This window comes from Belonocnema kinseyi, chromosome 4, assembly GCF_010883055.1.
Source record: "Belonocnema kinseyi isolate 2016_QV_RU_SX_M_011 chromosome 4, B_treatae_v1, whole genome shotgun sequence".
In the NCBI taxonomy this organism is placed as follows: Eukaryota; Metazoa; Arthropoda; class Insecta; order Hymenoptera; family Cynipidae; genus Belonocnema; species Belonocnema kinseyi.
Window position 1 is genome coordinate 103,588,528 of NC_046660.1, and position 15,630 is coordinate 103,604,157.

At 31.4% G+C, this 15,630-nt stretch overlaps 1 protein-coding gene across 2 annotated transcripts in view; it reads right to left on the bottom strand.

Annotated features, from left to right (window-relative positions):
- The window catches only part of LOC117171853, a 261,588-nt gene that overhangs the window by 79,533 nt on the left and 166,425 nt on the right, over positions 1 to 15,630 (bottom strand). Inside the window, exons 3-5 of one of the 2 annotated variants that reach the window (XM_033359488.1) lie at positions 10,185 to 10,305; positions 8,961 to 9,145; positions 5,700 to 5,798 (exon numbers count right to left, since the gene is read on the bottom strand). In XM_033359488.1, the coding sequence (XP_033215379.1) occupies positions 5,700 to 5,798; positions 8,961 to 9,145; positions 10,185 to 10,305 (405 nt within the window). The remainder of the gene's footprint in view (positions 1 to 5,699; positions 5,799 to 8,960; positions 9,146 to 10,184; positions 10,306 to 15,630) is intronic. The other variant, XM_033359489.1, reaches the window with a different exon arrangement.

The following is a 15,630-nucleotide window of genomic DNA, read 5'->3' on the forward strand; positions in this document are numbered from 1 at the left end:
AAAAATGTGTATTTGGTAATGAAAATTGTTTAAATAATAATTATTTTCTGTCACAATTAAAAATCTGATAGCATAGATTCTTTTTTAAGCTGTTTCGAATTAATTCCGCAAAAAAAATCAAGCCTATTTATGAAAAAAATCGTCAAAATGCGCATTTGTTTATAAAAATTGTTTAAATAATTAACATTTTTGGTCAATATGAAAAATATGATAGCAAGGAGTCTTAGGAAAAACATTTTAAGTTGATTCCATAAAAAATCAAGCATTTTTATCAAAAAATTGTCAAAATATGCATTTGTTTATAAAAATGGTTTAAATTGATAGCAATTATTAGTTATTCTTAACTTATTGTAAGCGTACATCATTATCTCAGATACTTTATGCAAAAGCAAATCACGAAAAAATGACTTTTGTTAATTAATTTGTATATAACATTATTGAAATGTTTGTTGTTACTGTATCTCACTAATAAATTATTTGTAGTTAGTTTTTAATTTGATTTAACAACTTTTTTAAAATGAATTTCAAAGTCTTAGAAGAAATGGTATCATGGAAAAGTTTTGCAATGAAAAGTTGTGAGTTTTTTGTTAAATAACAAATTTTCGTAAAGTCAAAATAAAAATTTCACAGCTAAATGTTATACCCGAAAGCTTTACGGTCATTTCTAAATAAGAAACATCAAAATCCGCTAATAATTGCACTGTCAGTCGATTTTTGTCCAAAAAAAGTGCTTTTTCTCCAACTGAACGCCTATTTTTAAATTTTTGTCTATACACTTTTTATTAAATAAGAAACTTCACATTTTTACATTTTATTTTGTAAACCATATATGTGAATACACTGCTTGCAAATAATATACCGCAATTGCGGTACAAATATCTAGACTTTTTCTATCCAGGTAGACAATTCCTATTTTTATATTAACAAATCAATAAGTGAAATAGCACTTTCACTACCAATGACTCAGAAACGACGTTATTTATTTTAAGACTTTGTCAGGCTGAAAAATGTGTTGTTTATTTCCATACATTTTATGAAATAATACAAATACAGAGTTAAAATTTAAAGACTGCTACATCTACAAGCACTGCAACTAAAGCTATCATAGACAGTTAAATTTAGATAGCATGTAGAACCCTTACTCACTTTTCAAAAAATGACGAAATCGCGAATTTCTTTATGCAATTGTTAAAAAAACTGCTGCTTATTGATAAAATCACATAAGAAAGGTATATGGCTATGTTATTCAGAGTATCCACAAAAAAAATATTCTGGTTTCAACTTGACAAAAATCTTTAATTGTTTATAAAACTTATTTAATAATATAATAACTATTGTTGCCTGACAAGGTCTTCTAAGAAATATGGACTTTTTTTATTCACTAGAAGTCGATTTGATAATAAAAAGCAACATCTATTTCTTAACAAGTAGTGGAATTGTGAATTTTTTCCCAAGATAATCAATTACTGTGGGTTGGTAGTATCACCAGGAAAAAATGTTTTTAAGTAATTCAAATTGGATTACGTTGAACAGATGACAAATGTCTGTAAAATTGGAAAAATAAGTATTTTTGCCCTAAAGTTTATTAAATTTCTTTATAGCATCGATATTTATTTCGAACTTTCAAAAAATGGTAACTAAGCATTGACTTTACGCACATCCTGAACAAAAAATTGTAAAATAAAGTCTCAAAGTATTTAAAATTTTTAAGTAGCACTTCTACTTATTAATTTGTCAATATAAAAATAAACATGTTAAAAATTGCCAACTTTTTTAATACATAAAAAATGAATAGAATAAAAATGTCAAGATCGACTTGCACAAAGCTTTTGAAATTTATTTAACATTTTGTTTCAAGAAACGTTTGAATTGGATAAAAATGGTGTGCTTTAGCCTAATTGACCTGGAAAAACATTGTTTACACCGTAGAAAAAAGTGCTCTAAATTTTTTGCAACATAATTTCAAACATCCTTTAAATGTCTTCAGTATTCTGCAATTTATTAAAAAATTTCTAGGGTTCAATCTTTTGCATGCCTGAACAATCTTTTAAGTGTTCTGAAATATGTAATGCTATTTTTAAATGTTTTGCAATTTTATATAATAGTCTGAAATGTTCAGTTTGCGAGAATATTCAAGATTATTATGAAATTAGGGATGTTTTAGAGTACTTTAGGATCTCCCAATTTTCAGAAACATTGTTCTAGATGACTCCAAAATACTCTTAAAAATGTTATAACATAAAAGAGCTTATTTATATATCGGAAAGTTTGCGAGAAATAAATCAATTTATTTGAAATCCAGCGTAAGGGATCGGTAATTTTTTAGAAAAGTAGAAAATTACTGAAGTGTAGTTCGAAATAATCCCTCTAGGAAATTCATCAGAACGAAATATGCGGATACCCGGATAGGGCCCCAGAGACTAGTCTTGAAATATGCCAAACTCTATTAACATATACATATATGCATCCAACTCACCTGCCATAACTTCTAAATAATCACAGAAGGTTAAACTTAGGTTAGTAATATTTGCAGGAAATGTGCGTTTGAAATATATTCTCTCTAAAAAAGTACATGTCGCTGTAGTTTTCCTTTTTGATAACTTTTCTTTGTGATAATAATTATATGTTAATTTTACAAAATAAACGTTTTTAAGAACTATTTCTCATGGCAGAATTGTTTTTTACAAATATTAATATTTCAGAGCGAAGTCGCTTTGTAATGAAATGATGAAAATATCATAACGTACATACTGGTAAGTTAAGAATAAATCAATCGGAATGTTTATTCTTTTTCGTCAAGCGATGAAAAATGCATATACATGTACAACACCAAAGCTATTTTCACAAAAATATGATTCCACACTTAAGTAATTTAGATTTTTTTAATGTTCTGAGCAACTTTTTTGACATGCTATCCGAAAACCTAAGATTTTTTATACACTCGAGCCCGGAATTAGAAACCTGAGCTTTACAGTATTCCTAGAATTAATGTCTTCCGCATGTTGGTGATGCGGGAAGTGCGGTGCCGAAAGAGAGGCGGTGCTTAGTCAAGCGTGACAAACAGCATGACGTTGCAATCTCAGCGTATGAGTTGCATCAGGTGGTGCCATGCGTCCAAAATCCAACAGTAATGATTCATGTAACCATGACTGTTTACGTTAAGATACCTTGGACTTAAGGTCAAGGCCACTGCAGTTCATGCCTGAAACTGTGCTTATTATCATATCCAGGTATTTATCAAAGTAATTATTTTTAAGAAATTATATTTACTTCGAAAGTGAAGACTAATTTCCCACTTATTTTTTGGCTCAAGGTATTTAGTTTGTATTGAACATCTAAAGAAAAAATAATTAAATTTGAGTTATTCAATTCAGTTTCAGTAGGCAATATCCTCACTCTGCAAAATAATTTAAAGTACTATAGAAACCGTAGTTTCCTCTACAGTTCTCGTAGGAAAATGGTATGTGAATTTTCGCTTACGCAGATTCAACCTGCGAGGTCTCTTTGTATTAGTCTCGTGAGAGCCACCAAATTTCAGTTAGGGTAGGAAAGTTAGGAACAGACTGTCAGCCAGTCACCAGAATTCTAAGTAGAAGCTCGGACAAAAGTAGAACTTCATCTTGACGATGGGAAACAAAGTCAAAGGCTGTACAATTGAAGTGATTGTAGTTCGGTAAAATTACAATTCACCACTTTGATTTCGCCACTTTCATTTCGCCACTTCCAGAGAGTTCTAAATTATTTCCGACACTTCGCAGTGAATCCTGAGATACCAAAAATACTTCAGCTAATTTCAGTTCTCCATTTAATACGAAAATGATCCAGTTTCGAAAATAAAAAAATCTACAAGCCGAACTTCACGATCTCAGAAACTGACAGTCGCTTTTTTTTAAGATCTCACCAAAGACCTTGTCAGACTAAGTGTCTTCCAAAAGAGCTATCCCATTAAAAAAAGAACTGAAACCTAAAACGGGATAAGCTCTAAAATTGGTGCATATTATATTTGACAACGAGCAAGCAGACAGAAATAGAAAAATAATTCACAACAGTTGAATTGTGAACTACTTAATGTGCCAAATTCAATTGTTCAGGCCTCTAAGTCATTTGAGAAATGCAAAATAGTGTCATAAAATTTCTTAAATATTAAATTTCCTCGGATCCCTTGAAATACCAAAGAAGCTTTAAAATTTATTGAAATCTTTGATATGTTCTGAAATCAGTAGAAATATTAATCCCTAGAATTCCCTGGAAATTTTATTTTATTTATTTACTAAAGTTCTCTTAAAACTGTATTGGAATCACAAAAAAATCTTTTAAATATCATAGATATTGTGGATACCTTTTAAAAATCATTCGAAAGGTCCTGAATTCCTATGAAATTCTTTAAAAAAAACCTTGACAATTGTTAAATTTTGTTAAATTTGTAAAATAATTTTGATACTAAATCTGAATTATGTTAATCCAAAGCGTATCAGTCTGCTGCATATCACTTTGATCCATCTTCAAGATCAAAGTATACTACCTGATTTTCTGTTTTTCTAACCATCAAACTTACACATCTAATTTTCTTCAAGTAACTTAAAATTATTTCGCATTTCCCGAAATAATTTTCCTTCCTTCTTTCTTTCTACTTTGTTAATTTCTTTTATCATTTGAATTTGTCTTGTTTATTACTATCTTCATATTTATTGAGTTTTTATTTCTTCTAAATTTCTTATTCCTAATTGCAGATCTTTATACTACATGCTTGCATAAAATTAAAACTTCAATCGTTTGCAAATTTGACATGCAGCCATTAGTTTACAAAAAACTCAAAGGCATAGCAGTTAAAACCCCATACCAGTGCGATTAGGTGCTTTGAAGTATGTGGAATGTGCAAATATAATAAATAGAACACTGAAGAACAGAAAGTTGAACACAAAATATACAGTAAGGCGCGTAGTGTTTTATTGAATTTTAGAAAAGTTTTTGAGCAATTCAAAGAAACATGTACAGTTTTGGACATAATAAAAATAAAAATAATAATAATTGACGGAATTAAAGAGTGCAAAGAAAGAGTGCAACAAATTTTCCAAACACGCGGGTGCGTGCAGGTGCGGCCACAATTTTCTTTCGTTTAAGTCATGGCACAAACCTAGCATACAAAATTTAAAAAATCGATTCATTTATTATAATTCTCATTTTCAGAAATGTATGCAAGAGTTTTGTGACAGACTTCCATCTTTCAAAACGTTTCAAAACTTTTACAGAATCGGTAGCGGATTTCTTTTCAATTGAATTTAATTCACAAGATTGGTAAAATTCTGTTAAGCAAAAAATGACTTATTTTCTTTTCAAAAAAGAGCAAAAAGATAATATTGATTACAGATTTTAAGAGGTTAGCATACAAATTGTTAATAATTAGTAATTGAGAAATCTCGCCAAGAGGCTTACAACATTAAAGTATTGAGTGTGGCCACTATTTCAAGGGGAATTGGTTCTATAAAAGTTATTTTAAAGTGATGTAACCTCTTAAGCGAGAAGAGTTGAGATTCAGAAAAGAAGAATTTTGTAATTGGAATTCCTCGCATACTATATGAAGTTCTGCTACCGATATCAAAGTTTCTAAACGAAGAGCAGTGTCTCGGAAATGCAGGTGGCTCATGGTGGTGATTGGTAAATTGAGGACAGGGTTCAGGGTTGCAATATTTCAGTCTTACCACCACCATAGCCAAAGTCTGGTTCTGACTTGTCTAGCGCCTGGATCTCCATTTTTCTCAGCAGCTTCGTTGTAGCAGTGGTAGTGGTTGTGGGCGTTCCTGCACAACAAACACCACATACGGTAAAAAAACAAAAAAAAAATATAACTGCGGAAATCGCGGCCAAAAGTGTTTTCCGATAATGTACAGTACTGTCGGAAAATATAAGATCGCCAATTTTTTTGTTTGCATACACCGACTTTCAAAATTTGCGTCATAGCATTTTACTGAAAATCAGGGATTTTGGCAAATGTGTAACTGCTAAGAAGATTGTGCTAAGAAAAGTGTGAAAAATAGGAGATCATTTCGTCAGCATGAGCAAATCCCAAAATTAGATTTTATTTAATCAAGAAGATTTTGAATATTTCCTAAATTATTTATTTTTAAAACTCTTACATTACTTACACTGTGAAATTTATATCCATGACAAATAAATTCCTTGATCTCTTAGTTTCAGATTTGTATACTATCTTGTGTCAGCCTTAAATAAAAAAGTATATTTTAGGCAGTTTGTATTTTTTGTTTCCACAGAAAATCTCATTAAAAGTATTTAACATTGAAGTATTGGAAACAGATAATCAAAATGAAAGCGTTTACTGAAACTTTTGACATTACTTTTTAAGATTCACTTCGTTTTGCTATCACATTATTGTGAAAAGAACACAACTTTGTACTTAAAAACTTTTATTCTTTTAAGTTATAAATTTAAAATAGTTTATTCTTAATAGTTTTCAGCCTATAAAATATTTTGTAAATTAGGCATACAATATCTGGAAAAGGTGACTTCTTTTCCAGCAAGATTAGTAGCATTCAAAAATTAGAATGTTTGAAAAACAGGCTGTCTAATATTTTCGGATGGTACTGCATGTATAATGTACTTTTTATCGTGAACCAATTTTCAAGTATTGAAAATAAGAAAATAAAATCGTTACGTTTGATAACGAGTTACAAAAAATATTTATATCCCTTATTCTGATAAAGAATTAACGCAGCGTAAAAATATTAAATGGAAATATAAAATCAATTAGTACAATTATTTGAAAGTTCCTTACTGACGAAATAAAAAATATTATCATTTATCTTTATAAGAATTTACAAAATGCCTTCATTTGTTCTGTAACATTCCTATCCGTATGTGGGGCTTCTATGCATAATAGTATATTGCGCACAAATTGGGATATTTGACAGAAGTATGAGTTTGGCCGTTTTAAAATGCCTGTTAAGTGGGCAAAAAATACAATCTTTCGAGCGCTGTCATTTGAGCGGAAGTAAGAATCCACTTTTTCTCCCGATAGAGCAAAACCGAGCAAAAACGGCAAAAATCTTGCCTCTGTCATGAAAAAATGTTTTCTATTAGAATAGCTGTTTTGTATTGAGAAAAATAAAGCATTAAATATAAATGTCTTGCTCTTTGCATAGGAAATTTCATTTAACTATTTTAACAGTTTAAAGAACCAAAACACGTGCACCAGTGTGACCTACCCTACACCAAAATTATTAATACAGTTTTCCAATTATAAGCATATCTAACGTTTAATGACTTGCATAAAAATAGAAAACTAAGACTCCTGAAATCAAATAAGAAATTAATTGTCTGCGAGTTACATCAATAAACGGAAGATTTTGGAAGAAACTCATAGCAGTTTTTAGGCATAATGGAAAGAAATTTATTTTGTTTGGGTGAGTGAATGCTAGTTAGTTCTAAACAATTTTCCTAGCCACTTCCGTCAAAATCTAAGCGTGTGAATTCAAATAAAATATTACTATTAAAGAATAACACGATTTGCAGCAGCGAATGTAAGTTAAGAGCATTGAGAAAGTGGTCGCGTAATATAATAAAAGAGATTCACATCATATAAGTTCAAGTCTTTATAAAGTGAAAATATGTTTCATATTTTTAGGTTGTGAAAGTGAAAAAAGCTCACAGCTTTTTACTTGCTTCATACATTTTCATAATATTTTTCGCTTCAATGACGTACTCAGAAATTATTTTGAATTAATTGTGTCTTAATTTATAAGATGAGAATACGTTCATTTTACTCTTCTTGCCCATAAAATTTTACAAAACGATATTGCTGGAAGCTATATTCTCTATAATCTACTAGGTTTTTATGAAAAACAAATGTAAACACTTTATACTTGGAATGGATTCTCCGAAGCCAGAAATATAATCATTCATGCGGACATTAAGGCTCGTAAAAGGAGAAATTTATTCTTCGTAATAAGATTGGTTTCTGTCAATATCTCTTTTTGGTAAGAACTTGAGAAGTATAATGTAAATGAACATTCTTATTCCACTAACAGGAATTTTACTATTTGATCAATGGGTGTCGATACCAAATGAGCCGCAAATTCTTTACTATTTTCGGATACTTACAAAGATACTTTTTCCATAAGCCATTCTTTATCCATTTTCTGGCGGTATTACGTCGCGATGGAAAAACAAGAAACAGTCTCTTCAAGGGAATGCTATATTTTCCCACAGAAATTTTGAATAGTCAAAAAGCGTGAATGGTGGGTAGTTTGATTTGATTTATATGTCAAAATTCAAATAGACCTTGATCTTATCATAGCATACTGCTTGATCTCGCTGAATATAAATAAAACTAAACCATAATATAAACCTTTTTGAAAATAAAATTAAATAGTAAACTTCATCAGCCAGTATAAATAAAAAAGCTTTCTCTTATCTTGTAAATTTGAATGGCCTAGAAAGTTACTAATTGTTCTGAATTTATTTTCCAATGGCTTTAAGCCAGGAGCACTATGCATTTACGTTGCTGAACTTCAATTGAATGTTGTTTTGTTAAATAGATCAATTTAACTGTAAAATATTTGGTTAATTATAGTCACATTTCCGGACGGTTTAGAGCGAGGAAATGCAAAATGGAATTTTCCACGGGAAAATTTGGCAGAGAAAAATTATCATTGGAACAAAGTGCATTATAATTCGATAGGTTGCAATTTTATCACGAAGACGATGAATGTAAGCTGTAAATCGAAAGGTGTAAAATTAAAAACTGTTTTAAGAGAAAAGACATTAGTTAAATAAGGAATGTTCATTTCCATGGTAAGAAACTGCCTTAATTTTCAATATTGATGCATTGAATTAAAACCTACGTTTTTATTTTGGCCAAATAGAGTTTGACTAACAAATAATTATTTTGCTAATAAAGGCATATAATCTAACTAGTTAGAAATTTATTCTGAAGTAATACTAACCAGGTTGGTAGACCGATTCTCGAGAGACGTTATAATTTGCTTCTGATATGCTAAGTGTGCACTTGAGAATTGCTAGCTCTTGTAAATCCTCATTTTCAAGGTCTATTCTTGCCAAAATATTATAATACGGAGATCCTGCTTTCATTGTAACATCAGGTTTTGTTGAGTATTCTTGCAAATCACCACTACAACAGGAAATTACAAAATTAGAATTTTTCTGGTTCATACTCTAATAATTTATTAATTCAAATCAAGGTTATTAATTTTATTTCAAACTTTACAAATGAAGACAAACGAAAATTACGTTAAAAATCCTATTGAATCTGCACGTAATCGAGAAACATTTTTTTATCGCCATCAGAAGACTTACAAATTTCAAAAGTAAATGACGTTCTAAAAAACTAATCGCTTATTTTTATGAATAAAAAAGGGAAATTCTACTTTTTAATCTCAAAGCCTTAAAAAAATAAGGTTTATTTTTACATAAAAAAAATAAAATAAAAAATTTCCAGAAAAGTTAAATCTGGGTAAATAATTAGCCAAATAATGAAAAAATTCTAATAATAATAAAATTTTTTGCGAAGCAGCGAGGTTTACAGTCTTCGAAAAATATTCTTTAAGCTTTGATCGAACTTTTTTGTCAGTAATAGCTAGACGGTCAGTAAGCACGTCAATGGATGCTTATTTGCAAGTCTAAACAAAATTTCTTGATCAAAATATATAATTACTTGGTTATAGAAATTTGGTGAATAGGTTATTCTGTAGGATTAATTCAATTTATAATGAGCAAATATTCATAAATATGGATTATTATTTACATTTTCCATTTAGACTTATAGAACTTTTTGAACCATTTTGATTGACGAATTAACCAACTCATTATGATCAACCAGTGCGGATATAAAGCTTTTACAATATTAATATAGCTGTCATGGTATAATATAATTTATTTGTTAAAACGTAACTTATTATTTAAAATATTAAGCAACAGGTAAATGATTCATACTAAATTAGCTGCCTTCAAATTTTTAATTCTCTATTATCGCAGTCACTCCAAACAGTCTAACTCACTCTTTGTATATTTCCACATAATTCAAACTCTGTGATATCCGCTTGCCTTGTCATTATATTCTTTTATTTACCTTACTGTAGAAAAACAGCAAGAAACTCAGCCCCTTTTCAAATCTGAGCTTTAGCAAATGATAGACACAGACATATACTTACTCAACGAAAAACTCGAGGGTTGGTTGAGGATAGAGCCCTTCGGCGACACACGTCACTTCTACCCCTTCTTTTTCTTCTACGGTAGTTCTTCTGGTGATCAATTCGAATCTTTTTTCTGCAGCTGAAACAAAATACCGTTACATTATTTGTTAACCAATGTGTAGAATTTTTAAAAAAGTATTCAGCAGCCGAAATCGTGTTCTCATCATGTTAATTTCCGTTTTTTTCTGTTGTAGAGAAAAAGAATGACCCTCATTTATAAACTTTTAGCAACGACCGTCCGGGGAACGAATTCGTTTATTTCCTCAAAATGGTTTCTGGCTTCGCATTGTGTGTTTCTTGTTTCTGATATTGTTTTCTTTATGTAAAACCATCACGGTTCTTACCCACCGTTATGCAGGTACTGCTATCAAAAAGATTATGACCTATTTGTTGTGACAACAGTTTGCGTGATCAAATATACTTTTAAGTTTTCGGAGTCTATTATTTATTTTCTCGACTGCAGTTGCTGCGCGTTTTTACCTTGCGAGTACATATATAAATTGAGTTTTGCCGAGTATATACTATAGCCTGTAACCTAAATATTTTATTTATTTCCTTGACGCTGTGATTCTCAGGTTTAGATAAAAATATTTTGCTTTTATACTCTTTTCATTGAATTCGAAACGCTCTTTGTATCCAAATGTCTGCGCTCATACATCTTGTATACAATGTTCTCCGTAATTAAAGAAATTTTCATCAAAACTTTTCTAGAAAATAACAGGAAATAAATTTTCCATGTTTTGAATATAGAATTTTACTGGTCTATTGTGGAGATCTAAATTGGACAATTTTAATCTTTCTGTTGTATATTTTTGCATTTAACTCAACTGATTTAACTTGGTTAATATTATTTGAATAAAAGTTTTGGCAATGAAACACAGTTAAACTCGTATTTTCACAAGTATGTAGTTAATTCGACCCACGTTACGATTAGTAAAATCTACGCGGGTCAATTTAAAAGTTTCTAGCCTTATTGCCAACAAATAAGTTGATAGCTGACGTCTGTTAACTCATGCCCAAATCTTGATGTAAAGTCTTATGGACCCATTCAGATTATATTCCACAAGTCTTAGCAATATCCATAATAGTCAATAGACAATCTTCCATCACAGTGCGATGATACATATTACATCGACCACTTCCTCCGTTGTAGCGGTTTCGGGCGCCCGGAACATCCCTTGTCAAAAATGATGGCTGTACGTTATGATTGAAGCCTATCTTAACGCTCAATTTCCTGGAGGCGTAAAAGGCTAATAACATGGTGGTTTCTAATAAAGGAAATTTATCATTGGGCGATACTTGATTTTCTTTATTGTTGACGGAACAACGTCAGCTGGAAAATTTGGAAGAGCCCTGTGAAGAAAGTGAATATAAGAAGGATATGTGATTGCTACAGATTACATTTATCTATACCCACTATAAAGCTAAGAAAGAAATTCCATTCTACTATTTCGGTTATTTGTTTTTATTGCCAAAAACTTCGCAAGTGAACTTCGTATATGAATATCAATTAATTGATCGAAAGGATTCTGCACCAAATGTAGAGAAAATGGCTTTTTGTCAAAATGTCTGATTTTTTTTTATAATGACGAAAGTGCATATTAATAATTTAAAACAACGTTATAAAAGATTGACCATTTTTGTTTAAGCATTTGCCAAACTTAAAAGTTTACCTGTATTTTAATAGAAAAATTCCTCATTTATTGATATGTTATTTGCTTGATAAAATTTAATTAGATTAAGTAAGATGTTTCACATTTTGTATATCAGACCCATAAACTTGACAGATACAATATTAATAGATTTAATGCTTTCACGAGCATTCATTTTTATAAAAAGATATATTTCGGGTTCCAACCGTGCACAAAATTACCAATTTTGCCGAAGTTTTCTGAACATTGCAGTTCACTGTTTCAGGGTTGATCTGAAATTGAGGTATGAGGTTATGTTCTTTTTATCTACGAAATCCTGTATCTACGAAGCCTGTGATTAGACAGAGCGCCCCACCGTGGGGACTGGTCGAATCTGATAGGCCAATCAAGTGCTTTTTTATCCGGGAGGCCGAAACCCAAATCAAATTGTTATTATATCCATTGTCCCTATTGATGTTATTAGGGTGTTTTAAGATTTCGATTGCTTGTATATGTTTCCTCGGGAAAATATTGTATGTTTTTGCGATGACTGTTGTCTTGTCAAATAACATTTCATGACCCGTTTCTATAGAATGCTCAGCTAGTGCTGATTGTGTGAAATATTTAATCTTGACTTTTCTCTCATGTCCCTTTATATGTTGGCTCATCACTCTCCTGATCTCTCCACTATAGATTTTTAAATTAGAACAAGAGATTTTATACATACCTGGATCACTGAGAGGTGCCTTTTTGTCTTTGGGGTTATTTAGTTGTCCTATTTTCGCATGTGATTTAAATATGGTTTGGATGTTGTGTTTATTGATAATTCTTTCTATTAGTTCGGTGAGACCTTGGATGCAGGGTAGGATCAAATTGTTTGTGTAATCGTTCTGTATTAGGATTTGTTTAACGTTTTGTAATTCCTTTTGTAAGTTATCTTTATCTGTCATGGAGACATCTCTGTATACAAGGGAGTTGATGACCAATTGTTTTTGAGATAGTTGGTAGTGGAAGAAGGCATGTAGGTATCTGTTTGTATGGGTGGGTCTTCTGTAAACTTCATATACTTATGTGTTATCAGATCTTTTGTAAACTAATACGCCCAAGAAAGGCAATATTCCGCTTAGTTCAATTTCCATAGTGAACTGGATATTATGACGTAATCAATTGATAAAATCGAAAAACTGATTTAATTCACCTCTTCCATGTCGCCAGATGACAAAAGTATCATGAACGTAACGGAACCAAACTTGCAGTTTAGGATTGGTTGAAGATTTTAGTTTATATATGCTCCATAGAGATGTTGGCTATTACAGGTGAGATCGGATATCCCTTCGCTGCTACTGAGGTTTTTTTTCGTAGAATTTATGATTGAAAGAGCAGTAAGTTTTTATGGAGACAGTGTTCTATCTAGGGTATAGATTAGAAAGGAAAGTATGTAAAAGATCTAATAATATCAATTATATCAGAGAATGGTACTTTCATTGACTTACTACTTACTATGATGTCTTGGGGTTAAATGTAAATCTGGTGTATCATTTTGATAAACTCAAATGAGTTTTGGACGTAAGTGATATAGTTTCCTGCAAAAGGATTTAATTTTGTAGCGAGGAAGCGTGCTAACTTGTAAATTAGTGAGTTTATTGCGCCGACGATCTGCCTGAGTGGTATGTTATTTTTGTGGTTTTTTGGGAACCCGTAAAAACTTGGAGAGATGTGATAAGTAGGTATTAATTTAAATATTGCTTGGCTGTCAAGTTAAGAGTCTTTGAGAAAGGTTTTTTTACTGACTATTGTTTTTTTAGTGTCCGTTTTAAGTTTCGTGTAAGTATCGTCAATTGGAAGGTCCATGATTTTGTTTTTATAGTCTTCTTTATTCATTATTACTGTTGGTTTGCCTTTGTTTGCGGGTAATATTATTATGTCTTTATTCCGATTGATTTATTTACTTGCGGTTTTTTTCTTGTTTTGTTACGGCCGAGGAGGGAACTTGAGCTTGGCGTAAAATGTTGGCCATCCTACGTCGTATGTCATTGGTTTTTTCGGGTGGAAGGGTAAATGTTTTGGATTCCAAATTGCTGATGATTTCTTCTTTCGGGATTTTTGAAGGAGCTACTGCAAAATTATGTCCTTTAGATATGGCTGGAATCATTTCATTGGTGAGACGATGGTCAGAGATGTTTATTACTGTATCAGTTTGTGGCCTTTGCCTTACTAGCAGTAATTTTTCCAATTTTATTTTTTGTTTTTGAGTGGAAAGATCTTTAATCCGTTGAGATTAATTGAAAGATATGCAGTCCAATGCAGACTAAATGTCAAATCTAAGGGTGTCTGATAGGAAAAGGTGGATTTTGTAATTGTTTTTTGGAGGTCGTGTGCAAGATAAATTTTGTATGTTGTATTCTTTCTTTTAAGAGAAGCAAGTTTATATTTTGCAGGATTGATTCGGATTTACATCTTCTCAAATGATTTTTTAATTATAAGAATTTTGAGACGATTTTTTTCCCTGCATCGTTTTAAAAAAGCTAAGGATGTTACTACCTTACCTTAAGAAGTCCCGAGCTTACTAAAAATGTTGGTTTTAGTGACAATACTCTCCCCGTAGAGTTTTTTAATAATAGATTTAATGCTTTCACGATAATTTATTTCAATGAAAAGAGATATTTCGGATTCCAATCACGTACAAAACTAAGAATTTTGTCGACGTTCCGTCAACATTGCAGTTCACTTTTTCCGGGCTGACCTGAAACAGAGATATCAGGTATTGTTGTAATGGTGCCTGTGATTAGCCAGAGCGCCTCACCGTAGGGAGTGGTCGAGCCTGATTAGCCGTAAAATGATTTCAGCCTCATCTAAAGGGCATAATTTCGCAGTAGGTACTTTCAAAATCCCGAAAGAAGAAATCATCGGCAATTTGGAATCCGCAATATATTTTCTTCGCCTGAAAAATAGATTAAATCTCTTCATTTAAATCTCTTAAAGATTAAATCTGTTCTTTCACAAAAATAGAATAGATAGTAGGACGGACAACAGAATACGTAATGCTTAAGTTCACTCCTCAAACTTAACAAAACAAGAAAAAATCGGAATAAAAGAATTCAATCGGAATAAAGACAGAATATTACCCGCAGACAAAGGCAACACAACAGAAATAATGAATAAAGAAGACTATAACAACAAAATCATGAACCTTCCAACAGACGATACTTGCGCAAAAATTGAAAAGGACACCACCAAAACAATAGTCAGTAAAACAATAACCCATCTCAAAGACTCTAAACTTGAAAGCCAAACAATATCTAAATTAATATCTACTAATCCTATCTCTCTAAGACTTCACGAGCTCCCAAAAATCCTCAAAAATAACATTCTACTTAGACCGATCGTCTATCACTCACGTCCAAAACTCATTTGACTTTATCAAAAAGAAAAAACAGATTTTCAACCCCAATTCAACCCCAAGACATCACAGTGAGTTTCAACATAGTATCTCTCTTTACGAAAGTGCCAATCTCTGATACAATTAATATTATTAAATATTTTACGAACTTCCCTTTCGAGTTCATACCCTTGATAGAACATTGTCTCAATAATACCAGGTGTATACATATGGAACCGGTATTGCCATCTAGCGGCCAGTAGGCACACTTGTAGGCACTGTCGGAACTTACCATTTGTGCAAATTGGCGTATTGTCATCTGTCAACAATATCCAATACCAAACATTTCAAGTTTCATATGACATCGTGATTTTTTTCGCTCTTGAAAATGTCG